The sequence below is a fragment of the Hemiscyllium ocellatum genome, chromosome 32, assembly GCF_020745735.1.
Source record: "Hemiscyllium ocellatum isolate sHemOce1 chromosome 32, sHemOce1.pat.X.cur, whole genome shotgun sequence".
NCBI lineage: Eukaryota > Metazoa > Chordata > Chondrichthyes > Orectolobiformes > Hemiscylliidae > Hemiscyllium > Hemiscyllium ocellatum.
Genome location: NC_083432.1, coordinates 29,409,528 through 29,435,235, shown reverse-complemented (window position 1 = coordinate 29,435,235; position 25,708 = coordinate 29,409,528). Strand labels below are relative to the sequence as shown.

At 40.7% G+C, this 25,708-nt stretch overlaps 1 protein-coding gene across 1 annotated transcript; it reads right to left on the bottom strand.

Annotated features, from left to right (window-relative positions):
* Positions 1 to 304: 304 nt before the first annotated feature.
* On the bottom strand, positions 305 to 23,317 carry LOC132830756 (beta-1,4 N-acetylgalactosaminyltransferase 2-like). Its single transcript, XM_060848593.1, has 9 exons — positions 23,304 to 23,317; positions 23,125 to 23,231; positions 22,996 to 23,033; positions 18,226 to 18,406; positions 13,366 to 13,473; positions 13,095 to 13,282; positions 8,026 to 8,166; positions 6,399 to 6,624; positions 305 to 544 (listed from the first exon to the last, which is right to left on the bottom strand). Exons 1-9 carry the CDS (start codon positions 23,315 to 23,317, stop codon positions 333 to 335), a joined length of 1,215 nt encoding a protein of 404 aa, XP_060704576.1. The 3' UTR covers positions 305 to 332.
* Positions 23,318 to 25,708: the final 2,391 nt, after the last annotated feature.

Genomic DNA, 25,708 nt, shown 5'->3' with positions numbered 1-25,708 from the left:
CTTTTCAAAGGCAGCAGTGATGGTCAACATTTACTGGTCTTTCTAGTGATGCTCACATTCCATGAAAGAAAAAGAAGAAATGTTGAATTGCCGAAATGTTCACTGTATCCAGGAGTGGTTATTAAAGAAGCAGCCCAATAACATCAAGGGAGTGGAGAGGCTGAAGGAGATAGTGATGAGATACAGCTAGTGGATTGGTCCGTCAAGATTATGGGTCTAGATTAGAGTGGTGCTGGAAAAGCACAGCAGGTCAGTCAACATCCGAGGAGCAGGAAAATCGATGTTTTGGGCAAAAGCCCTTCATCAGGAATAGAAATGTACAATCTTACCCATTAAATCTTGGTGTAACATTTTAAATGGTTTTTGAAATAATGCAATGCAAGTTTGAAATCTGCGTCATGCCTAGAGGGCCGTCGAAACCTTGCATATTTTTGTTCAACTGCTTTCTGTGTGTCATTTTTTGGACTCTGGCGCATCTGATGTCCAACAATGACATCATTACATGATCCCACGAGCAGTCTGCCGAGTCCGTCAATGAAAAACTCTAGGAAAGATTTCAAATTCAGTTCTACTTGTGAAAACATTAGGCTGTAAAGGTCAAGCATCATAATAGAATAGCATAGAATGAAAAAAGGTTATTTCATGTAACAAGCCCAATTCTTTCACATACCGAACAAACATCCACACATTACAATATCTCCTCCATCCACTAAATGTTCCATGGGAAGGTTGTGCTTAGTATATCCCAATCCTCAAAACAGAACCCAAACCAAGTTCATTGATTTTGTTTGGCTTTGATCCACAAGACCTTCTGCATTCTGAGATTCAATCAGGGGCTGATATGCCCCTCACCTCTATTTTCCTGCCTTCTCTCCATATCCCTCAATCCATTACCAAGTAAAATTCTGTCTCACTCTTCCTTAAATTTACTCATTGTCCCAGCATCCAAAACTCTTTGGGAGAAGTAGTTTCTGCTCAACTCTGTTTTAAATTTTCTACCCCTTACCCTAATACTATGACTTCTCATCCAAATATTTGAATACCTCCCCTCATTCTTCTAAATTCCAGAGAGTGTAGGCTTAAACTGTTCAATCTCTCTTCATCTGGCAAACTCATCATCTCTGGGGTCAATCTAGTGAACCTCATCTGAACTGCCTTCAATGCCACTCCATCTTGCCTCAAATAAGGGGATCAAAACTGTGCACAATACTCCAGGTGCAGTCTCACCAATACTTTGTACCAGTTGCAACAATACTTCCTTACCTTTATATTCTATTCCTGAGGTTATAAAAGTTAATATTTTATTCACTTTCTTTATGAACTGCTGTACCCACTTGCTAGCTTTCTGTGACTCATGAACAAATACACCTAGATCCCTCTGCACCAGAGCATCCCGAAGTCTCTCCCCATTAAGATAATAGGTCGCTTTCCAGTTTTTTGACCCAAATGCATAACCTTGTACTTATCCACATTCAATCCATCTACCACAGTTTGGTCCACTCACCTAAACTATCAATGTCTATTTGTAAAGTTATTTCTTCATTGCAATTTACCATTCCACATATTTTTTGTGTCATCTGTAAATTTGGCTAAAGAGCCTTCCTCTCTGTATCCATGTCGTTAATGCAGATTGTAAATGGCTTGGCTCCAAGAATGGAACCCTATGGCACCTCACTAGTTACAGCTTGCCATCCAGAAAAAAAAAACACTTGTTCAGACTCTCTGTCTTCTGCCCATCAGCCATTCATCTATCCAGGCTAATCCCATATGATCCAACTTTGTGGCACCTTATCAAACGCAGTCCAAATGTCCAGATAAATTACATCTACAGCATCCCCGTTATCCACTTTGCTTGTTACTTCTTCAAAGAGCTCTAGCGAATTAGTCAAACACGAGTTGCCTTTCAAAAAACCATGCTGACTCTGATGGATAGCATTTTGACTTTCCAAATATCCTAATATTGCTTCTTTGATAGTTGACTCTGACACGTTTCTTACAGCATATGTAAAACTAACTGGTCTGTAATTTCTCACATTTTGCCTCTATTGCTTTTTGAATAAGGGCATTATATTAGCCATTTTACAATCCATTGGGATCTTTCCTGTGTCCAGAGAATTTTGGAATATTTTAACCAATGGTTATCTCTGCTGCCACTTCCTTTAATACCCTAGGATGTAGGCCATCAGGCCTGTGAGAATTGTCTGTCTTCAATCCTAATAGTTTGCATCATACTTTTACCGATCGATGGTGATTGTTCTAAGTTCTGCCCTTTCTATTATCTCCAACTTGCCCATTCTAACAGGCATGGTACTATTGTACTCCACCATGAAAACTGAGGCAAAGTATTGATTCAGGATCTCTGCCAGCTCCCCTCTTTTAACTCATTGCTTTCATCTTCCAAGGAATCAGCATTCACATTAATGGCTCTCTTTCCTTTCTTATATCAATTGAAGCTGTTACTATCCTTGTTGATATTTTGTGTTAGTTTTCTTTCAAAATTTAGCTTAGCTCTTTTTATTAATTTTTCAGTATCCTTTATATCTGAAAGTTTCCCAATCTTCCACTAGTCTTTGCAATATAGTATACTTTACTTTTTGACTTTATATTGTCCTTGACCTTCTTGTTTAGCCATGGATGTTTTTACTCCCTGCCCTTTCTCACTTTGATATACTTTACTTGTGAGGAATTGAGTAGCTCTTTAAACACCTGCCACTGCTAATCTGTTGTCTTACTATTTAGCCTTCCTGCCTAATCTCCTCAGGCCAAATCTATCCTCATGTCTATATCATTTCCTTTGTTTAATTTCAGAACACTACTGGGGGACTCCACTTTCTCACCCTCAAAATGGATTTTGAATTCTATCATACTATGGTCATTACTCCCTGGAGGATCCTTAACTATGATGTCATCAATTAATCTCTCCTCAGTACACAATACCAAATCCAAAATAGCCTGCTCCCTGGTTGATTTCACAACATACTGCTCAAATATACAATCTTTAATGGACTCGGCCTCCAGGCTATCCTTGCCAATTTCATTCTTCCAATCTATGTGCATGTTCAAATCATCAATGATTCCTGCTGAACCTTTCTTGCAAGCCTCTAATATTTCCTGGTTTATACTGTGCCCCACTGCAGAGCCACTGTTTGGGGACTTTTAGATTAATGTGTTGCTGGAAAAACGCAGCAGGTCAAGCAGCATCCAAAGAGCAGGAGAATCGACATTTCAGGCATGAGCCCTTCTTTAGGAAAGCCCTGAAGAAGGGCTCATGCCTGAAACGTCGATTCTCCTGCTGATTCCTGAAAAAGGGCTCATGCCCGAAACGTCAATTCTCCTGCTCTTTGGATGCTGCCTGACCCGCTGCGCTTTTCCAGCAACACATTTTTCAGCTCTGATCTGCAGCATCTGCAGTCCTCACTTTCTCCTAGGAGACTTTTAGATTAATCCTACTGCTATTTCTAATTTCTACCCAGACTGATTACATATCTTGATCTCCTGTTCTTTTTTTCATTTCTATTACAGCATGATCCCTTCCTTCACCAGCAAGGCTACCCCCACCTCCCTTCCTTTCCGAAATGCTGAGTACCCCTGGATATTTAATTCCCAGACCTGGTCTCCTTGTCTCAGTAATTATTACCAAATCGTACTCTTTTGTTTATATTATTTCATTAATTTTGTTGTGAATGTTTCATTCATTTACATACAAAGCTTTTAAATTTGTTTCACTGTTAAATTTGTCTACTTCTTTATAATTCGTTGGTGCAAAAAAATATTCACCTGTTCTATCCCTCACCTTTATTGTCTGGTAACCATGCGCCGCATTGCTTACCTGCACTCTTACCTGCTCCTTTAAATTGAGCTTTCTAATTTCCCCAATAACTGAATGCATACACCCCTCCTCCTCCCACACACACACACACACACACACACACACACACACACACACACACACACACACACACACACACAGTTTAAAGTCCTATCCTCAGCCTTTCTTGCTGGATTCTATTCAAATAGGGATTATTGGTACTCAGCTATTTCATTCCACTTCACTGCAACCATTTAAGTTGGCAATTTGTTAAGGGAACTGTTTTCACTGCAAAATAAGGCAGGGAATTCCAGATCATAACACTTCACCCTTACAAGAAAATCTCCTCATCTCCGTGTGGTTGTTGTCATCTAACAGTATATAGGATATTATGTTGAGGTTGTACAGCATGCTGGTCTAGAGCACTGTGTCCAGTTCCAGTTGCCCTATTACAGGAGGATATTTTTAAGCGGAGATGGGTTTGGAAGAGATTTACCAGTATCTTGCTGGGAATGGAGGGTTTGATTTTTATAAGGAGGGGCTGGATAGACTGGAACTTCTTTCATGGGAGCATAGGAGGTTTAGGGGTGACCATTTAGAGGTGTATAAAACCATGAAGGGTATAGATAAGGTGAATGGTAGGTGTCTTCTCTCTAAGGTGGGGATTTCAAGACTGGGGGCATATTTTTAAAGTGACAGGAGAAAGATTTAAAAAGGACATTAGGGTCAATTTCTTTTACAGGGAGGGTAGTTTGTGTGTGGAATGAACTTCCCGAGGAAGCGATGGATGCGTGTTTAAGGTAAGTACATGTATAAGAAAGGGTTGGAGAGATATCTGGTTGGATCGAATGGTCTGCTGCAGTGCTGTATGACTTTATGACTCTAACAGGTTGCGTCTATGTAGCTAATATGTTATGGAGATAATGCATCATCATGGGAGTGACATTATATCAGATGATCTTGTCTGTTGCACAATCTCCTGACTATAGGTGATAGTGAGATGTCTCTGAATAAGGTTACACTTTTCTTGACTGCAGCAGATTCTAAATATTCCATATTCACACAGAGAGAGCATATATACTGTCTGGTGGCAGCAAGTAGAAAAGCAAATAATACATATTCTCCATCATTGCCAGGCATCTGCAAACAGGTCACAGATTTTACCAGGCAGAAAGAGGAACTGAACTGGCACTGAAGCTTTCCCAGATACTGAACCACATTGGGCCTCACAGAGAAGCTAAACAATGAGCAGGTTAGTCCACTATTGTACTTAATTTGCATCTGTGTTAACAATATCTTTGTCGGGTGGGGATTGATAAAGAATGTCAGTGAATGGGAAAATGTTAGAGACCATTTCATAAGGAAGAAATAACAGGACAGTTTGAAAATCTAAATGCTTCCGAACTTTCTAGCTTTTCCAGAAGGGATTTGTCCACATGACCACCTCACCAAGATACCTTCTGAATTCAAGCCTCTAACTTAACCATTAGGTTAAAATCACCACTAGATATTCTCCCTCAATGAGAGAGTGAGCCTATGGTGACTCATCCTTTACTAAATTTATAATCTGGAATTTCAGATCAATGTGAAACAACCATGTAAAATTAACCACTAGACATTACTGCTATGGTAAAATATACAAAATATCAATAGTTGTAAAGATTCCTAAACTATCTAAATAAACCATTCATGTGCAGAACAAGACAATATTAAGTTTCTGTATTCAGATTGGCAACTTTCATTTTGGTTTCATTTTGAATTTTCCTTTTTGATGCATCATTTACAGTTAAATCAAATCTAATATTTTGTCAAAGCAGACAGATTTTCTGAAAATATGGATTGAACTTTCTGTTCGGGATTGGGATCAGCTCTGGGTCAGAGTTCTGCAATGCATTGGAATGGCATAATTTTTGCATGCTTTATTAATTGATAACTGGAGGTGTTTCCACAGTCTTAGTAAGGACAGTTGCTGATATTGAAGGGCCAATAGGTAGGACTCTAGCAGTGAAAGAGTACAGGTGATCTTTCAACTGTTTAAATTGTGTGGAAGTAAAAATTCCTGAGGCTGATGGATCACTTTTGCCAAGGGGAACCCTTTTGAGGATGGGATGAACTGCAGCTCTGGTTATTCTTCATCGTTGGTAGTGATAGTGTGTGGAGGAGACTTGGGATTAAAGCAATCTGGAAGGTTAGACCTTGGCTTGTCACTGGCTGGCTGCTCCCTTCCTCTGGCCCTGTTTTGGCCACTGTTCGGTCAATATGCTAACTGGAAATTTTCAGTCAGATCAGGAGAGGAGCTTTAATTGGTTCACTTCCATTGTAGATATAATGTGGCCTCCTGGAAAATCTCCAAGACTTTTGACTATGCCGAGAATGAGCAGGGCAGCTGGTGGAAGGATGTTTTGTGCCCACAATCCTTGGATCCCACCTCATTTTGTCACAAAACCCCTGACCCATGTTCATCATACATTTTGACTCCCTAAGGTTGTTACTGAAACATGAAAACAAACAAATCAGAATAAAACTTGATTATCACCAAATCTACTGAGGGTAGTGATGGAGGAGCAGCACAACTGAATGGTTCACTTACCTGAATGAGCTACCCTGGCTAATCGAGGGTCAAATCCAACATTCAATATCTTGGATGTCCTGGCCAGAAAGAAATTGACCACACCACTGGTTATCACACAGTTTGGAAACCCATTCAAGGGATGAAAGCCCCCAGCCTTTGAGAACAAGCATTCTCCATCATCAGGATTTCCATATTCATACCACAGCCTAAAGTGGAAACGATTACCGTTTACTGAGCCACCAACCTGTGAAGGTTATAATTCAAGTGATTAGAGATAAAATATGGTGTTTTTTTCCTCAATGAAATACTTCCTCTATTATCACAAGGATCACTGTGAGCACATTTTAAGGATTTATAATTGTCATGGTCTCTTGCTGAAAACTGGAGACCCATAAAATGAGGTAGGATGGGGGATGCTCAGCCATTCCTGCCTCAAAGCATCTCAAAGTTACAGCTCACAAATCCATGTTTCCTCAGTCTCCACTTTGAGAAGGCTTGGTCTTGGTTTTCCTCTTTTGAATAGGTTTAAAGAAGCAGATACCTGTGTAGTATCCTCCCGTCCTTCCCCACTTTCTCCCTCACTTCCTTGTTTCCTTCTTCCTTTCCTTCTTTTCTTTCCATTGTTCCTCCCTTTCTTCTTCCTTCTGTCACTCCCTCCCTTCTTTTTGTCCTCCACCCTCCTTTCCTTCTTTTTTCCGACTTCCGTCCCTTCCTACCTCTCTTTCTCTTTTCCAACTTCTTGCCCTCCACCCTCCTTCCCTTTCACTCTGCTTCCCTCACTTCCTACATTCCTTCTACATTCCTTCCTCCCATTGCTCATCCCTTCCTCAAACATTATGAGGTAAGCGCCTCCAAAAATAGGTTTCTGAAATGTCCTGCATTTTTCTTTGCAAATGACAAACTAGCAGCAGTTATGAAAGAACATCTTCAGCACGAAGTTGTAACTGAGTTCAGTCCTGGTGGTGACTGGGGGTTGGGAGAGATGCGAGTTCAGAGTGTCTGATTTTGAGGTAGAGTGATGGCGGTCAGGATGTTAGGCTGAAAAGTAAAATCCCTTTTCCTTGTTGACCAAAATCAACACAATAAAGGCATGTTCCTTTTGTATTCAATATTTCCTGCCTCCTTTTAAGGAAATTCCTGGAAAAACAATGAATCTTAAAATGAAGGTACAAACACTCTTTAAAATAATGAAATAGCCAAGCTTGTCCTGAACAGAATTGATCACAGTCATTTCTCCCACATTTGCCAAAACTGGGAATTGCTGGATCCAAGATAAGTTGAGACCCCATTTCAGTTTTTCAGCTTTTTAATCTTTTAGCTGAATGAAACCTATCCTTTCTTTGAGTGCGAGATAAATGAAACATTGATAAAATTAATCTCAAGCTTTAATCTATGATTGACTTGGAGCTCTGGAAATCATTTTTGTGACTAAACATGAAGAAAACATTGATCTCTATAATTTCAAAGAAGTGAGGGAGGCAGAGTGAAAGGAAAGGAGGGTGGGGGACTAAAAAAGGAAGGGAGTGACAGAAGGAAGAAGAAAAGGAGAAACAAAAGAAAGAAAAAAACATGCTTCAAATTAAATTGCCATCAGGTTGAAATATTTCAGAAAATTCTTTCACTTTCCATCCAGTTCCATTCTTACCACGTCCAAGTTTGTGTTTTCTAATACTTCCAACAACTTTTCCACTTTTGTCTGTTTTGTGAATAAAAAATCTTCATCCACCCAAAGAAGGTATTTAGTTGTGACCTGAGAAGCTGCCAAGTTTCTTCCAGCAAACCATCCCTGTGCAGAATAAAATGGCAAGAGTTTCAGAATCAATAAATGAGGAGAATTTGCTTTCTTGAAATTGGAAGCCTTAACGCTACACTTTTTGAGGGTTAATTTTTATTGATGTAAGAGCTCAGGATTTCCTTCAATAAAGCTGTATTACCTTTCTTTTATGTTCATCCTAGATTATCTCCTCATGTACCTTGCATACAGATTATGGTGGCTGCAATTGTTATGCCATTGATCGAACTACAAAGACATTGTATAAGGAGAAAACAGCAACAGCAAACATCAGCTGCAGTTGCGTAGCATCTGGAGATTGAGGCAGCAAGTGAAGATCCATCCAGAGGAGAATATTGAATCCCCACATATATTGGTCTCGCCATCATTGTCCTTAGTTGTCAAAGAGTAAGGCTATTTTACACTGTCATCACTAAATTATGTCACCTGCTGGAGTAGGAATTAGACTTAGAAGGAGTGGGCTACAATCTCAGCCCTGTGGCCATCCAGGTCACAGATACCCTGAATCATTATGTCAGCAATTCATTTCAATGACCAACTGGGGGCCTGTGTGGCAGTTGCCAATCCTCCACCCATAAAATGCATGTGGGGGGTAACTGATGCCAGTTTTCTATGAGTGCAGATTTTCATTTACTTCACCCATGAAAAAGAGAATCAAGCAGCTTGGGAAATGGGATTCTCCACAGTTTCAGTCTTCCCCAGGTTCAAGGTGTTATTGACTGAACCCACACTGGTTTGAGTGTGAACTATCGCTAACCTGCAGAGTTCACCTGCCAAGAAAGCTTTCACGCAAATTATGATTGCATCAAGTGACATGGGAGCTGCAATGACTCTTCCATATTGGAGAACTGAGAGCATCCTCCCAAGGTCCATGGGATGGCTGCTGGGAGACAAGACGACATCCCTCCAAAGATGTCTCATGACATCTTTATGAAATCCTCAGACAAACTCAGAATGAAGATGCAATGCTGCTCATGCTTTGACCATGGCTATGTTGGAATAGACAAGAGACCTCCTTAAGATGAGATTGACGAAGTAGATAAAGTATTAAACAAAACCATCAGACAAAAAAAAATCACGTGAAGTTCCACTTCCAAATGCCTGTCAAGCATGAAATTTGTATTTCCAAATCCACACAGCGTTCCCCTGTCCTGTCAACCCCACAAAATTCCCCATCGCTGGATTCTTGTCCAATCCTGCAATGCAATGAGATCCTGGTGCATGTCAAATTCTGGACTGTTGCACAAACTCAATTTTAATTGTACCATCATTGACAGCCATTTCCAAAACAGACTATAATCATTCTCTGTCTGGGTTGTTTTTTGAGTTGTTTATTCAGCTTTCTAGTTCGTGATTTTTGTGTATCTTTCTGCCACATGATGATAGCTATGTTTGAGTAAGACTGGTTCAAGAACAGACAAGTCAAAGACATTTTTCAGGCTCATAATAAATGCTATCATAGATGATAATTTTATACCAGACTCAAAATTATATAATTTTATATAATATAGGTATATTTTATATTATATTGGTAATCAATAATCTATCTTCTGTGACTGTTGATGACCACATGCTGTGTTTCTGTCAGTGAGTTATGCTCTACCTTGTTTCACAAAGTCAAGAAGTGTGGCACTGGAAAAGCACAGCAGGTCAGGCAGCATCTGAGGAGGAGAGTCAGCATTTCAGGCGTAAGCCCTCCATCAGGAATGTGGGGGGTCTGAAAGGGGATGAGAGATAAATAGGAGAGGGGTGTTGGACTGGGGGGAAGGTAGCTTGGAGGGTGATAGGTAGATGCAGGTGGGAGTGATGGTGATAGGTCGGAGTGGAGGGTGAAGCGGATAGGCAGGAAGAAAGATGAACAGGTAGGATAGTTCAAGAGAGCGGACATTGATGAGTGTGTTTGGAGGGTCCCAAGGCGGAAGATGAGGCATACTTCCTCCAGGCATCGTGTGGTTTGGATTTGGCAGGTGGAGGAATCCCAGGACCTGCGTGTGCTTGGTGGATTGGGAGGGGGAGTTGAAGTTGTCGGCTGTGGGGTGGTGGGGCTGTTGGGTGCGTATGTTCCGGAGATGTTCCCTGAAGCATTCCGAAGTTGATGTACTGTCTCTCCTATATAGAGGAGACCTCATTGAGAGCAACGGACACAGTAGATGAGGTGATTGGATGTGTAGGAAAATCTCTGCTGGATGTGGAAGGATGCTTTGGGGCCTTGGATGGTGGTGAGGGTGGAGGTACGGGCACAGGTTTTACACCTCTTGCGATGGCAAGGGAATATGCCGGGAGTGGACGGTTGGTTAGTGGGTGATGTGGACCTAACGAGGGAATCACGGAGGGAACAGTCTCTTCAGAATACTGATAGGGGTGGGAAGGGAACTACATCTCTGGTGATGGGGTCTGATTGAAGGTGGCAGAAAGGGCGGAGGGTGATGCATTGTACCTGACAATGAGGTGGGGTGGAAGGTTCTATCCATGTTGTAGTTGGAGGGATGGGGTTCAAGGGGAGATGTGCGGGGACTAGAGGAGATGTGCTGGAGGACACTGTTGACCATGTGGGAGGGAAAATTGTGGTCCTTGAAGTAGGAGCCACCGGGGATGTTCTGGAGCAGAATTGTTCATTCTGGGAGCAGATGCAGTGAAGGCAGTAAAATTGGGAGTAAGGAATAGCATTATTACAGGAGACAGGGTGGGAGGAAGTGTTGCCCAGATAGCTGTGGGAGTTGGTAGGTTTGAAGTAGCTGCCTGTGTTGAGCCTATCGCTGGAAATGGAGATGGAGAGGTCCAGGAAGGGGACAGAGGTGTCTGAGATGGCCGAGGTGAACCTGAGGTCAGGATGGAAAGTGTTCATGAAGTTGATGAACTGTTAAACCTCCACAAGCCTCATGTCCCCTCCCCCCACCTGATCCCAGATCCAACCCTCCACCGCCCTCTTGAACTGTCCTGCCTGTCCATCTTCCTTCCCACTTACCCGCTCCACCCTCCACTCCGAACTATTATCATCACCACCCACCTTCATCTGCCTATTGCCTTCCCAGCTACCTCCTTCCTACCCCTCCCCCTCCCATTTTTCTCTCAGTCCCCTTGGGAACGCCCACCCCACCTTCATGAGGAAGGGCTTATGCCTGAAACATCCACTATCCTTCTCTTTGGATGCTGCCTGACCTGTTGGACTTTTCCAGCATCACACCTTTGAATCTGATCTCCAACATTTGCAGTCCTTTGCTTGACAGAGTGTTCCATACAAATTATTTTAATGCCACCCACATTGTGTTATTCATACCCCAGTGAGGTGCAGTTCTGTAACATTATAGCAAGAGTAATCTTTGGCTCAAATATCCTTATTTGGCCATAAATATCTCTGCTCAGCAAATATGGACTTGCCTAATGATCTTTCTTCTTTTTGTTCTGTTACAATTTCCATTATACAGTTCTAGTTTTTTTTTCCTTCTTAAATATAGGAAAGTTTCTTCGTGATTTTTAGATTTTGTTTTTGAGACTTCAAATTTGAGATAGTGTTCTTTTGGATTAATTTGGTCAATGTTCACTTTGTTCAAAGCTCATGTTTGTTGCTCTTGAAATATCCATTGTTTCTGGTAAATCATTTTTTCTGTGATTACTACAAGTGCTTTCTCTTCTGCAAGTGAGACTGATGTTAGCATTCCCAGCCCATCCCCAATAAAAAGTGACGCATTTGTGTTCCAGGGTGACGTGGAAAATGGTAAGCAATAGATAGAACAAGATTTATGAGTGAACACAGTTTAGGGTTTGGACAGGAATGTATTTGTTCAGCAGATTTTGTAAAAGCATTTGATCAGGTTGACTGGATTAAATTCTAATCAGTGCTGAAAGAAAATGGAGTAGATCACAGGGATTGGTAACTCAATTTAAAAAACAGTAGAAGGGGCAAACATTATCAGTAAGAATAACCAATGAAGAGTAGTAAATGTGTTGAATTGGAAAAGGGTTTTGAAAAAAATGTTGCTGACACTGATTATATGTGTATACAAATGCAAGTTGCTTTTGATGTTTCCATTTCCAGATTGGTTTTCATGGAAAGCAGCTCACATCTGAAGAATTTAGAGCTTGAGATTTAATGTGATAGAATGGGAAGGTGTTTTTGTTTTTAATTAACTGAACATCTCAGAATAAATACCTCTTCCAATTCCCTAAACATCATCTGTTGACTGGTTCAGTTCATGAACTGACCAATTGCTCCTGTTTTAGAGTTCCAGAAGGGGAAGTGGTACATCTCTCTGCAGTCTGAAGAAAGCCAATTTTATTTTCCCTCACCAGTCACTGTAAGCTGTTGCTTTTAACAACAAAGGCAGAGACTTTATAATTTGTGAGCCAGTTGCTCTGTGCCTCTTGCAAGGATGTGAAAGTACTTGGAGAAAAGAGATTGAAAAACAACAAATTCTGACAAATAAAATGATCATCTCAGCAAACCCTGTGAACAGGGGCCATTGACTTGCCTTCCCAGTTATTCCTTCTACCTAGAATGCAATATTTTTGTTTGTTTGAATGAGTATGCAGGGGGAGCTTTATAAGGGGTTTACAGTTACAACTAGTCAAGTTAGATGTCAATAGCTCATAGCTGTTTGCCTGTAGGTAGAATCTATTGATTTGTAAGAAATAGTCATTCTTGTTAAGTATAGAATCCCGGTCCGTTCTTCCTGTCAAACTGGGTTTAGAAAGGCAGGTAAATTGAGAATTTCACATACTGTTTTAAAATCTTTAACTTTTGTAATGACTCTGAGAGTATCAAGACTCGATTTTCAGTATTCTGTACCTCATTAAGGTGTGACAGACTAGAAATCAGCAATGGTGTCATATATAATATCAACTTGTTGAATTGTGCTTTCAAATCGAACTTCTGTTTCAAGTCTGTATAAAATATAAATTGAATACAGAAATCTTTATTTTACTTTTGCGAATGGCATGATGTACTGTTCAATGTGGGGTCCTTCAATTTTTTCAGGAACTTCACTGTCGTCTGCAATGATTATCGTCATGTTTGGATAAAAGTTCCGAATGCTGTCTATCAAGATTCGAAGCTTATGATATCTTAAAAATGTCTTTGTTGTAATGGTTACCAAGGAATTGATGTCATTATCTGGAATAAGGGAAGACAATCCAAGTTAGTTAGAGAAACAAATTTTATTTGAAAATATTAATCAAACCTCTAATGTTTATGACCCAAATTAAAACCAAGTTTACCTGGTCCAGGATCAAACAACCGTGGCACTGGGGGCTGCCTAATAATAATCGGGAATTCAGCAACATGTTCTTCAAACTGAAAAGACACTTTAGCAAAGATAAAACAAAATGCAAATTAAGTTCAAAACAATACATTTTCCAAGTAGGAGATTTATGAAAATTCACTGACTGATTTTAACAAAAAAAAAGCAGAAAACATTTAAGACATGCACAACTGATTTTTTAAAATTCCTTCATGGGTGTAAGTATCACTGCCTTGGCTAGCATGTATTGGAACAATAACTAACAATGGGGACAGTGAGTTGCCTTATTGAACCATTGCAGCTCTTGGGCTGTGAGACATCAATGGTCCTGTTCGGAACAGAGTTCCCGGATTTTGATCCAGTAATATTGAGGGAATAGTGATATAGTTCCAAGCCAGGAGAGTGAGCGGTTTGGAGGAGAACTTGCAAGTTGAGGTGATCCCATATGCTTGTCCTTCTCAGTGGTAGAGGTTGCAGGTTTCGAAGGTGCTGTTGGAAAAGCACGGTAAGTTACTGCAATGCATTTTGTCAATGGTACACACTGCTGCTACTGTCTGTCAGATGGGGAGGGAGTGAATGTTGAAGATTGTTCTTGAGATTCCAATCAAGGGCTGCTTTGGCCTGACTGGTACAGTGAAGTCAGCAGCCAACATGCACCAGTGCAAACCGAGCTGAATATCAATCAGTAGGTTATTCCTTTGCAAGTGCCACTTGATATCACTGTCAACAATCTCTTTCATTACTTTGCTGTCGATGGGTAGATGGCTGATGCTGTGATAATTGACCAGGTTGGGTTTCAGATGTTTTTATACACAGGACATACCTGGGGAAATTTCCACACTGTCAATGTTGCAGACGTGCTGAAAAAATTTAGCTAGTTCTGGAATACAAAGCTTCATTGATAGTGTTAGAAAGTTGTTGAGGGCCAGTGATGTCAGCCAATTCTTGATATAAAGTGAAATGAATTGAATCTGATGATGATTTGTATCTGTGCCGTTGGGAAAGGGAGGACATTTCTGGATCTTCCAAGCAAAACATGTTATCCTCAGACCATTATTACAACTATCCTCCTCATCCTGAAATGTTGGCTATTTTATTACAGAATAGATCATTTTTGTCATGACCATCTAACCTCTTGTTCCTTTTTGGACTGCCAGGCTAATGTTTTACAAGATATTTTGTCTCAATTGATCCTAAGTTTGAGCTCTTTCTGCAAGAATTAATGAATGAAATGAGTTTAGCACCAGTTTCATGATAGAACTTTTGAGTATGCAGCCATGAGGGCTATAAAAAGCTCCTTCTTCATGCCTCCCCGAGCGACATCAATAAGAGTGACATGGTTAGTAAACAGGAAACATGCCAAACCCTATCAGTCATTGGTACAGTATATTGGAATGCCAATAGGCGATCAGTCATGGGATAGTGACTTAAACCACTTAGCTGATTGCAATATTCCAGTTTGAAAAGTACATTTTGACTTCTTGAATCATGTCTTCCTTTTTTTTTGTGGATATTTAGTTGGCCATGAAAGCTGAAGATGCTTACACACTCATTTCACTGATCTTGATGTTTGGGGTCTGCAGTAAATGGTGCATCTGCTGATATTTTGCTATATGTGATACTATATGAGTGAATTGGTCCAGGAACAGAAACTACTTCAAAATGCTCTGCCTGTATAGTGAGTGTTTATTTGATGAAGACTGAGAGTCACAGATAAAAGATGTGCACAGAAACAGTCCCTTCGGTCCAACCTGTCAATGCCAACCAGATATCCCAACCCGATCTAGTCCCAACTGGTAGCACCCAGCTCATATCCCTCCAAAGCCTTCCTACTCATATATCCATCCAAATGCCTTTTAAATGTTGCAACTGTAACAGCCTCCACCACTTCCTCTGCAGCTCACTCCATACACGTACCACCCTCTGTGTGAAAAAGTTGTCCCTTAGGTCTTTCCCCTTACATCCCAAACCTATGCCCTCTAGTTCTGGACTCCCCCGTGCCAAGGAAGAGACTTTGTCTATTTATCCTATCCATGCCCCTCATGATTTTATAAACCTCTATAAGGTCACCCTTCAGTCGCCGATGCTCCAGGGAAAACAGCCCCAGCCTATTCAACCTCTCCCGATCCTCCAACCCTGGCAACATCCTTGTAAATCTTTTCTGAACCCTTTCAAGTTTCACAACATCTTTCCGATAGGAAGGAGACCAGAATTGCATGCAATATTCCAACAGTGACCTAACCAATGTCCTGTACAGCCACAACATGACCTCCCAACGCCTGTACTCAATACTCTGACCAATAAAGGAAAGCATACAAAATGCCTTCTTCACTATCCTATCTACATGTGACTCTACTTTCAAGGGGCTATGAACCTGCACTCCAAGGTCCCTTTGTTCAGTCACACTCCCAAGGACCTTGCCATTAAGTGTATAAATCTTGCTAAGATTTGCTTTCTCAAAATGCATTTATCTAAATTAAACTCCATCTACCACTTCTCAGCCAATTGGCCCATCTGGTCAACATCCTGTTGTAATCTGAGGTAACCTGCTTCGCCGTCCACTACACCACCAATTTTAGTGTCATCTGCAAGCTTACTAACTGTACCACTAACTGTACCTCTTATACTCACATCCAAATCATTTATGTAAATGACGAAAAGTAGTGGACCCAGCACCGATCCTTGTGACACTCCACTGATCACATGCCTCCAGTCTGAAAAGCAACCCTCCACCACCAATCTCTGTCTTCTACCTTTGAGCTAGTTCTGTATCTAAATGGCTAGTTCACCCTGTATTCCATGAGATCTAACCTTGCTAACCAGTCTCCTATGGGGAAACTTGTCGAGCGTCTTACTGAAGTCCATATAGATCGCGTCCACCACTCTGCCCTCATCAATCCTCTTTGTTACTTCTCAAAATAAAGTCAATCAAATTTGTGAGACATGATTTCCCACACACAAAGCCATGTTGACTATCCCTAATCAGTCCTTGCCTTTCCATATACATGTACATCCTGTCCCTCAAGATTCCCTCCAACAACTTGTCCATCATTGATGTCAGGCTCATCGGTCTATAGTTCCCTGGCTTGTTCTTACCACCTTTCTTAAAAAGTGGCACTACGTTAGCCAATCTCCAGTCTTCTGGCACCTCACCTGTGACTATCGATGATACAAATATCTCAGCAAGGGGCCCAGCAATCACTTCCCTAGCTTCCAACAGAGAACTGGGGTACACCTGATCAAATCCTGGGGATTTATCCACTTTTATGTGTTTCAAGGCATCCAGCACTTCCTCCTCTGTAATATGGACATTTTTCAAGATGGCACCATCTATTTCCACACATTCTATATCTTCCATGTCCTTTTCCTCAATAAACACTAATGCAAATGCTTGTTTAGTATCTCCCCTATTGCCTGCGGCTCCACACAAAGATTCCCTTGCTGATCTTTGAGGGTCCTTATTGTCTCCCTAGTTACCCTTTTGTCTTTAATGTATTTGTAAAAAATCTTTGGATTCTCCTTAACTCTATTTGCCAAAGCTACCTCATGTCCCCTTTTTGCCCTCCTGATTTCCCTCTTAAGTATACTCCTACAGCCTTTACGCCCTTCTAAGGATTCACTTGATCTATCCTGTCTACACCTTTTTTTTCCTTTTTTTTAGCTTCCTTTTTTTTTCTTAACCAAACCTCAATTTCTTTAGTCATCCAGCATTCCCTATACCTACCAGCCTTTCCTTTCACCCTAACAGGAATACACTTTCTCTGGATTCTCATTATCTCATTTCTGAAGGCTTCCCATTTTCCAGCTATCCCTTTATCCGCAAACATCTGCCCCCAGTCCACTTTTGAAAGTTCTTGCCGAATACCGTCAAAATGAGCCTTCCTCCAATTTAGAACTTCAACTTTTAGATCTGGTCTATCCTTTTCCATCACTATTTTAAAACTAATCGAATTAAAGTGCTCGCCCACTGACACCTCAGTCACCTGCCCTGCCTTATTTCCCAAGAGTAGGTCAAGTTTTACGATTTCTCAGTGTGGGCTTTGTGTTTTGTTTTGGGACATAATTATGTATTTACGGCCTGAACACTTGAAGGTGCCCCATAAATAAGATTAAAATTGGAGTTGTGTGGGAGGTGAAAATTTGAGGCGTGTATGGGATCTGGACTATAGCAGGGCAGGTGGAGGTTAGAGAGGTAGATTTGAAGCTGTACAGAGATGTGCAAACAAGGAGCAACATTTTAAAATCAAGGAATAGATGGACTGAAAGCCAATGCAGGTCAATAATCAAAGAAGGGTAAACTGGATATGGCAAAACTTGGGAATCTGGGAGAAGAAGTTTGGATCAACTCAGTTTTATAAGGATGGAAGATGGAAGTCTGATGTGAGGCACTTTGGAGTCAGTAAAGCTAGAGGTAAATAAAGTCCATTGATAAGCTGTCACGAGCCAGTGAGCTCAGGCAGTGACAGGGATGAACAATGCAGCTTTTATTAAAGTAGATGTCTTAATGACTGGGGAGATCTGCATTCAGAACTTTGGACAGTGCTAACTAGAAAATGAAGTTTCTGATTTACAAAGGGCAATCATTTTGTTAGCGAAAATTTATCTTAGCATAGTGAAGCAATAATAACTGAAAATCCATCGGGGGCTGAATGGCCTGAACTGCGCAATAATGAAAATGAAGTTTGTTTTTGATGCATACGTCAGTTAGGAAGTTTCAGATAAAATTGTCAATTATGGGGTTGATTTCACCTTCATATTAAATGGAAAGGAATTTTGAGACTATATTAACAGATAAAACATTAAGTGCTGTACTTACCTATATCAACTGTATTGATGTGGTATTTTGTGCTTGTGTAAGTAATATATTTAAGCACAGCATTAATGAATTCCAAGTTTGGGCTTTTTAATATTAACTCTTTTTCACCTAATCCTTTCAACACACCATTGGGGACCTCAGCAATTGTGTTAAATATTCCTTGTGTAGCTGTTAGTTTCACCTAAATAACAAGAAAATAGATAATTAAGCTCACACAAATGCATAAAATGTGGTGTAGAGTTTGCGAGACATCTTTAGAATGCTACAGATGCTTGTGCAGCTGAGCATCTGGAAAAGATAGTGATATTTAAACTCTTGTGAGTGAATGATCACACTATTTATTATTTGAATAGAGTGTAAGTGAATGACAATTATGGCTAAGTTGGTAGTATACTTGCTTCTGAGTTGCCTGCTTCAGAGTCATACTCCACTTCTGGTCTTGAGTGCAACAAGCAATCCTGACACTCTGATAAAATACTGGGGGATTGCTGCATTGTTGGAATGTTGTCTTTTGATATTAGGTATTCAGTTAAGGTACCATCAACTTGCTTGAAGAGATATAAAATAACGAAGAACAGGTGTGTCATCTGTGATATTCTGATTAACATTTACCCCTAAACCTACATCACAAAAACTGATGATCTGATCATCATTTGTCTAGCGTTTGGCTGGAATGGTTCCTACATTGCAATATTGAATGCACTTGCATGCATCAGATGTCTGGTGATCTTGAAAAATGCTACATCTTAAGTCTTTTCATTTTAAATCTTTGAATGTATTTGCAGAGGTGCTGTTGAGCTGTTATGTGTTGTCTTGTATCTATAAGACAATAAGATGTAAGATCATTAGAAGTTGGGAGATCTCCTCTGACATGCAATGCGATAATCGCTGATCTGATAATCCTCAACTCAAATTTCCTGCCTTTTACCATAACCTATGATTTCCTTATTGATTAAAAATTTATCTATATCAGCCTTGAACATACTTAACAACCCACGATCTATAAGCCCTCTGTCGTAAGAACTCCACAGATTCCCTACTCTCTGAAAGGACAGAGATGACTAGAAATTTCTTCTATCTAGGAAATTCCTTACTCTGAGATTATGCTTTCTGACTCTAGAAGCTCTGAGACAATGGGAAAGAGCTTCTCAACATCTACCCTGTCAAGCTCCCAAAGAATATTATATGTTTAATGAAGTTACCTCTCATTCTTCTACATTTCAGTGAACACAGGCCCAACTTATTAAACTTATTAAGGGGAATAAAGTTGTTCACAACATTTCAGCTGTGGTTTAACCAATGCCTTGTATAGTTTTAGCAAGATTTCCCTATTTTTATACTGATAGCCCTTTGAAATAAAGGCCAACAGTCCATTTGCCTACCCTATAACTTGCTAAAGTTGATTGTAGATTTTTTTTTGTGGAATTTAAGTATTACACCCACGTCACTCTGTGCTGCAGCTGTCTGCAGTCTCTTTCCATATACATAATATTCACCTCCTCTCTTGTTCCTGCCAAAATACATATTCTCAGTTTATCCTTCATTATATTCCATCTGCCAGGTTTTCTCCTATTCACTCAACCTATTTATGTCCCTCTCTACACTCTGTTATTCTCACACTTGCCCCCCCCACCCCCCACCAAACTTTGTGCCTTCCGTAAACTTGGCTATAGCATATTAATTTACTTTATCCAATTCCTATTTGGTTATAGGATCACCCCACATGCAGCTATAGGGATATTTCCATCTGACTTGCTAGTGGGGAGATGACTCTGCATCAAGTTAATTCTGATCTTTCTGGACATGCAGGGAGGGAGGGAAGGATGAAATGGCTTCAGGAATGCCAATCCAGACATAGGTGAGAGAGACGGTTTGTTACGGGGGGCAATGTTTGGTGCAAGAATCGTGAAAAAGGTCCCACACAGGTAAGAGGCATGGTTGATGGGAGGTCAGAATCAGTGACATAGATAGTTCAGGTAGGTGTGATGGTCATGGACAAACACGCGGGCCATATGAATTTGCAAACATTGCAGGAGCAAAACAAGCCCAGCATTGATGAGTTTTCGGAATCAGAGGTGGGCATGATGGACGTAACAGCCTCGACAACTTTGTCGCCGGAAGGCGAGAGTGAAATTCTGCCCAGATGCTCCTGGTGGAAGAGGTGACCTCCCTTCCATTACTTCCTGCCCGGTTATGCTAAGTCGAAGGAACCAGCCCCAGTGCTGAAACATCCCAGGAGGCTCTCCAAGATAAAGCACTGGCCAATGCCCTTGGACTCAGAGGGGGAGGGATGTAATGATTGTTACAAGATCTGCCAGGTGAACATCATAGAATATGAGTCCCCTGATTTGGGCCCTTAATCTGATCCAATAAGAGAGCCCTCGCTGAGAGATAAAAACAGGAGTGTCAGAGATACTGCCACTTTGGTAGCTGACTCTGAAGAGGCAGTAATAAAGTATTGGATGGTTCGTGTGTAAATAATTGTAACTTGATGTGGGATACCAGCCTCTCATGGAGTTATTTCGATATGATTTGGTTTTCATCTTCTTTTGTCAAATGGGACAATTTGACACCAAATCATGGAGAGGAGGGACCCAGAATTGAAGCAGGAGTGAGAAGGAGAGGGAGGGAGAGAGATAAAAAGCGAGAGAGAGGGATAGAAAGAGAGAGAGAGAGAGATAGAAGAGAGAGAGAGGGATATAGAGAGAGAGGGATAGAAAGAGAGAGAGAGAGAGGAATGGAGAGAGAGAGAGCACAAAGAAACAGGAAGACACAAAAGTAATATAAAATTATCATGTGGGAATTGAATCTGGGCCTCCAGGCCTCGATACAGGGACACTAACACTGCACCGTAAAAGGCCTTTTTATATGCCATTTAGTGAGTACAGTTTGATTCATTTCAAAGTAATAGATCTAACTGAGGATAATCAAGACATGTACACCAAAATCTGATAAAGGAACGGCAAAGGAAAAAAGCATTGAGTCTTTGCTGTTGATACTGTTAATTGTGATTTGAGAGTATAATTTCTTAAATGAATACTTTGAGCTGATATTCATCAAAGAGATGGAATTAGTGGAGGATGATCTCAGGGAAGGGAGTGTTGAGTTTCTAAGCCAAGTTGCTATGAAGAAGGAAGAGGTGTTGTGCACCTTAAAAAGTATTAAGGTAGATAGGTCCCCAGGTCCCAATGGGATCAATCCTGGAATATTGAGGGAGGCAAGAGAACAAATTGCTGGAGCATTGACAGAATCTTTGTATCTTCTTTGGCCACAGGTAAGGTCCCAGAGAACTGGGGAAAAACAATGGGACAACATTGGCTAAAGAATGGTAGCAGGGAAATTGCAGGCCTGTAAGTGTCACATCTGGGATGGGGAAACCATTCAAAAAGATTCTCAGGAACAAGATCTATAAATATTTTGAAGCAAATGGACTTATTAGTGATAGAAACCATTGTTTTGTGCAGGGGCGGTTGTGCCTCACTAATTTGATCGAGTTTTTTGAGGAAGTGACAAAGATGATTTATGAGGGAAAAATGGTTGATATTGTCTACATAGATTTCAGTAAAGCTTTTGACAATATCCCCATGGCAGACTGGTACAAAAGTCACATGGTATCAGGAGTGACCTGGCTTCGGCATAGGAAGGGATCATTGAGTATAAAGGAGAGACAAGTTATGCTGCAGCTTTGTAGAACTTTAGTTAGGCCATGCTTAGAAAACAGTGTACAGTTCTCGTCACCACACCACCAGAAGGATGTGGATACTTTGGACACAGTACAGATAAGGTTTACTATGGTGATGCCTGGTAATGGGGATTTTAGCCATGCAGAAAGGTTGGCTAGGCAAGGTTTATTTTCACTGGAATGCAGGAGTTTGAGGGGTGACCTGATAGAAGTTTATAACATCATGAATGCCATGGAGAGAGTACAATGTATGAGGCTTTTTCCCAGAGTGGAGGTGTCAGTTTCCAGGGTACACAGTTTCATGGTGCAAGAGAGGAAGTTTCAAAGAGATGTGCGAGGCAATTTTTCACACAAAGGGTAGTTAGCGCCTGGACTGTGCTGCCAGGGGAGGTGGTGACAGCAAATAGATGACAAATACATGAATAAGGAGGAAATAGCAAGATATGGATCCTGTAAGTGAAGACAATTTTAGTATGGAAAGGCAAAATGTGTTGGCACAGGCTTGGAGAGATGAAAAGCTTACTTCTGTGCTGTATTGTTCTTTGTTCTCTTAGTTTTACAATTTGCATGTGCAATATGTTATTTTCTTGCTGGCATTTTTAGTTGAAAACAAATCAAGCTTTGTAAGGTGGTTAGGCAAATTATTGTTTCAACTCATCAGGAAATGATACAAAAGTGAATAGTGTTGAAATAATTCTGAATATTTTTACATTTTTATCATGACATTTGCATCCATACTTCACTCTTACTTATTTGATTAATCCAAATATTGGATAATTCTGTTCTTGATGTGAAAGTGAGTTTAATTAACAGGAATAGAATCTAATCTCATCTAAAGGGCAGTGTCCCTGAATCTCTCAGTAATACACTGTAGTTTTGGCCTTGATTACATGCCCAGACAAGGGCCGACCATCTTCTGATTCTGAGGTAAGAACACCTCTACTGAGCCTCGTCAGTCCATGTTGGACTTCCAGACACAGACGAGCAGTTTGAACATGGCGCAGGAAGTCTATCAGTACCAATGGAATTGTTGCCAGGCATAGTTTCATATATAAAAAAAACTTGAAAGAAACAAGAGATGTACCTACCGAATAGTTCCGTCTACCAAATGTAAACACACCCAAACCTAAAAGAAGAGATTGTATTTTATACAAAATGGGAAAGTAAAAAAAGAATAACATTCATTGCTTTCATGAAACTTAAGCTGATATTCTCACCTGGAATGACAATGGACTGTAATGGCAATACTTCAACTCCATGGATAGGATAGCTTAGTGGGGAATTGGGTTGGGCTGTGATTATCTTCTTCAAAGGTGACTCGATCCTGTGTAAAAATAGCTAATTATATACCACGTAGATATTTGTAATCAACCTGTTCAGATTGATAATGACATACCTCTGAATCACCATGTATACCACTTATTTAATTTAACCTATTTTTCCTAATCGGGCTGTTCAGAGGTTTTATTACCATTTCTGGAGAAGGTGGAACTTGGACCTATGTCGCCTGGTACAGGAGTAGGGAGACCACCACTGTGCCACAAGGAGCCCCCTTACGTACCACTTTTTCCTGAGACTCTCAGTACACGGTAGGAACACTACCACTGCACCATTAGAAGACTCCTGTGTCCCTTTTTTTTCTCAAATCACCAGTATCATATATATTTTTCATCTTTTGTAGGGCTGAAAAATGCCCTTTGTTATATATTTTTCCCAATCACCTGTGCTAATATATATACATATATATTGTAAGCATGTAAGTTAGCTGGCTGAACTGAAAGTTTGTTTTCAAACGTTTTGTCATCATACTAGGCAACATCATCAGTGAGAGTGTCTGGTGAAGTGCTGGTGGTATGTCCCGCCTCTTTATTTCTAGGTTTTGCTTTCTTAAGGTGGGTGCTGTCATTTCCAGTTCTTTTTTTCAAGGGATGGTTGATGTGTTTATTGATGGAATTCTGGTTAGAATGCCATGCCTCTAAGAATTCTCATGGTGTCTTTGTTTGGCCTGTCCTAGGATGTGTGTGTTGTCCCAGTCAAAGAGGTGTCCTTCTTTGTCTGTATGTATGTAAACTAGTAATATTGGGTCATATCTTCTGGTGGCAAATTGGTGTTTATGTATCCTGATGGCAAGTTCCTGCTTGTTTGTCCAATGTAGTGCTTTTTATAGTTCTTGCATAGTATTTTGTTAATAACGCAAATTTTGCTGGTATCAGCTAATGGATCCTTTAGGTTCATTAGTTGCTGTTTAAGTGTGTTGGCAGGTTTGTGGGCTACCATGATGCCAAGGGGTCTGATTAGTCTGGAAGTCTTTTATCGTATGCCTTTGATGTAAGGTAATGTGGCTATAGTTTTTGGTTGTGTTTATCTGCTTGTTTAGGTTTGTTTCTCAGGAATCGGTGAATTGTGTTTACTAGGCACCTGGTTTTCTTGAAAACATTGCAGAGAGATTTTTCTTCTCCTTTTGTAGTTCTTGGGTGCCGGAGTGTGATGTAGCTCTTTGAAATAATGCTTTGATGCAGCTCTGTTTGTGGATGTTGGAATGATTGCTTCAGAAGCAAAGTATATGGTTTGTGTATGTTGTTTTTCTGTAGATGCTGGTTTGAAGCTGTCCGTTAGCTGTATGTTCAACTGTCACGTCATTCTCCTCCTCTTTTGTGAGCTAACTCACATATTTATCATCAACCTGAGCTACAAATCTTCTCAGAAATTGCTAATGTTTGTATTATATATAGAACATAGAACAATACAGCGCAGAACAGGCCCTTCAGCCCTCGATGTTGTGCCGACCTGTGAACTATTCTCAGCTCCCCCCCACCCCTCCTTACATTATCCCCTCCCATCATCCATGTGCTTATCCAAGGATTGTTTAAATCTCCCTAATGAGACTAAGTTAACTACATTTGCAGGCAGGGCATTCTTGCCTCTGACATTTGTCTTAAATCTGTCACCCCTCAATTTGTAGTTATGTCCCCTCGTACAAGCTGACGTCATCATCCTGGGAAAAGACTTTCGCTGTCTACCCTCTCTAGTCCTCTGATCATCTTGTATGTCTCTATCAAATCCCCTCTTAGACTTCTTCTTTCCAATGAGAACAGACCCAAGTCTCTCAGTCTTTCTTCATAAGACCTTCCCTGCAGACCAGGCAACTTCCTGGTAACTCTCTTCTGCACCTTTTCCAATGCTTCCACATCCTTCCTGAACTAGAAGGTGACTAGAACTGTACACAATATTCCAAGTGTGGCCGCACTAACGTTTTGTATAGTTGCAGCATGATATTGCGGCTCCGGAACTCAATCCTTCTACCAATGAAACCTAACACATTGTATGCCTTCTTAACAGCATGATCAACCCGGGGGGCAACTTTCAGGGATCTATGTATATGGACTCCAAGATGCCTCTGCACATCCACACTACCAAGAATATTTCCATTGACCCAGTACTCTGCCTTCCTGTTATTCTTCCCAATGAGCATCACCTCACATTTAGCTGCATTGAACTCCATTTGCCACCTCTCAGCCCAATTCTGTAGTTTATCCAAGTTCCCCTGCAACCTGTAAGATTCTTCCAAACTGTCCACAACTGCACTGACATTAGTGTCATATGCAAATTTACTAATCCATCCATCTATGCCTGTGTCTAAGGCATTTATAAAAATGACAAACAGCAGTAGTCCCAAAAGAAGAACTAGTAACTGGACTCAAGGCTGGATATTTTCCATCAACCACCACTCACTGCCTTATTTCAGAAAGCCAGTTTCTAATCCAAACTGCTAAATCTCCCTCAGTCTCATGCCTCTGCATT

Coding starts and splice junctions, on each gene's coding strand:
- LOC132830756 (XM_060848593.1), bottom strand. Junction 13,283..13,365: donor TAAACTTGGTTTTAATTTGG/GTCATAAACATT, acceptor CCCTTATTCCAG/ATAATGACATCAATTCCTTG. Junction 6,625..8,025: donor AAAACACAAACTTGGACGTG/GTAAGAATGGAA, acceptor TAACCTTCACAG/GTTGGTGGCTCAGTAAACGG.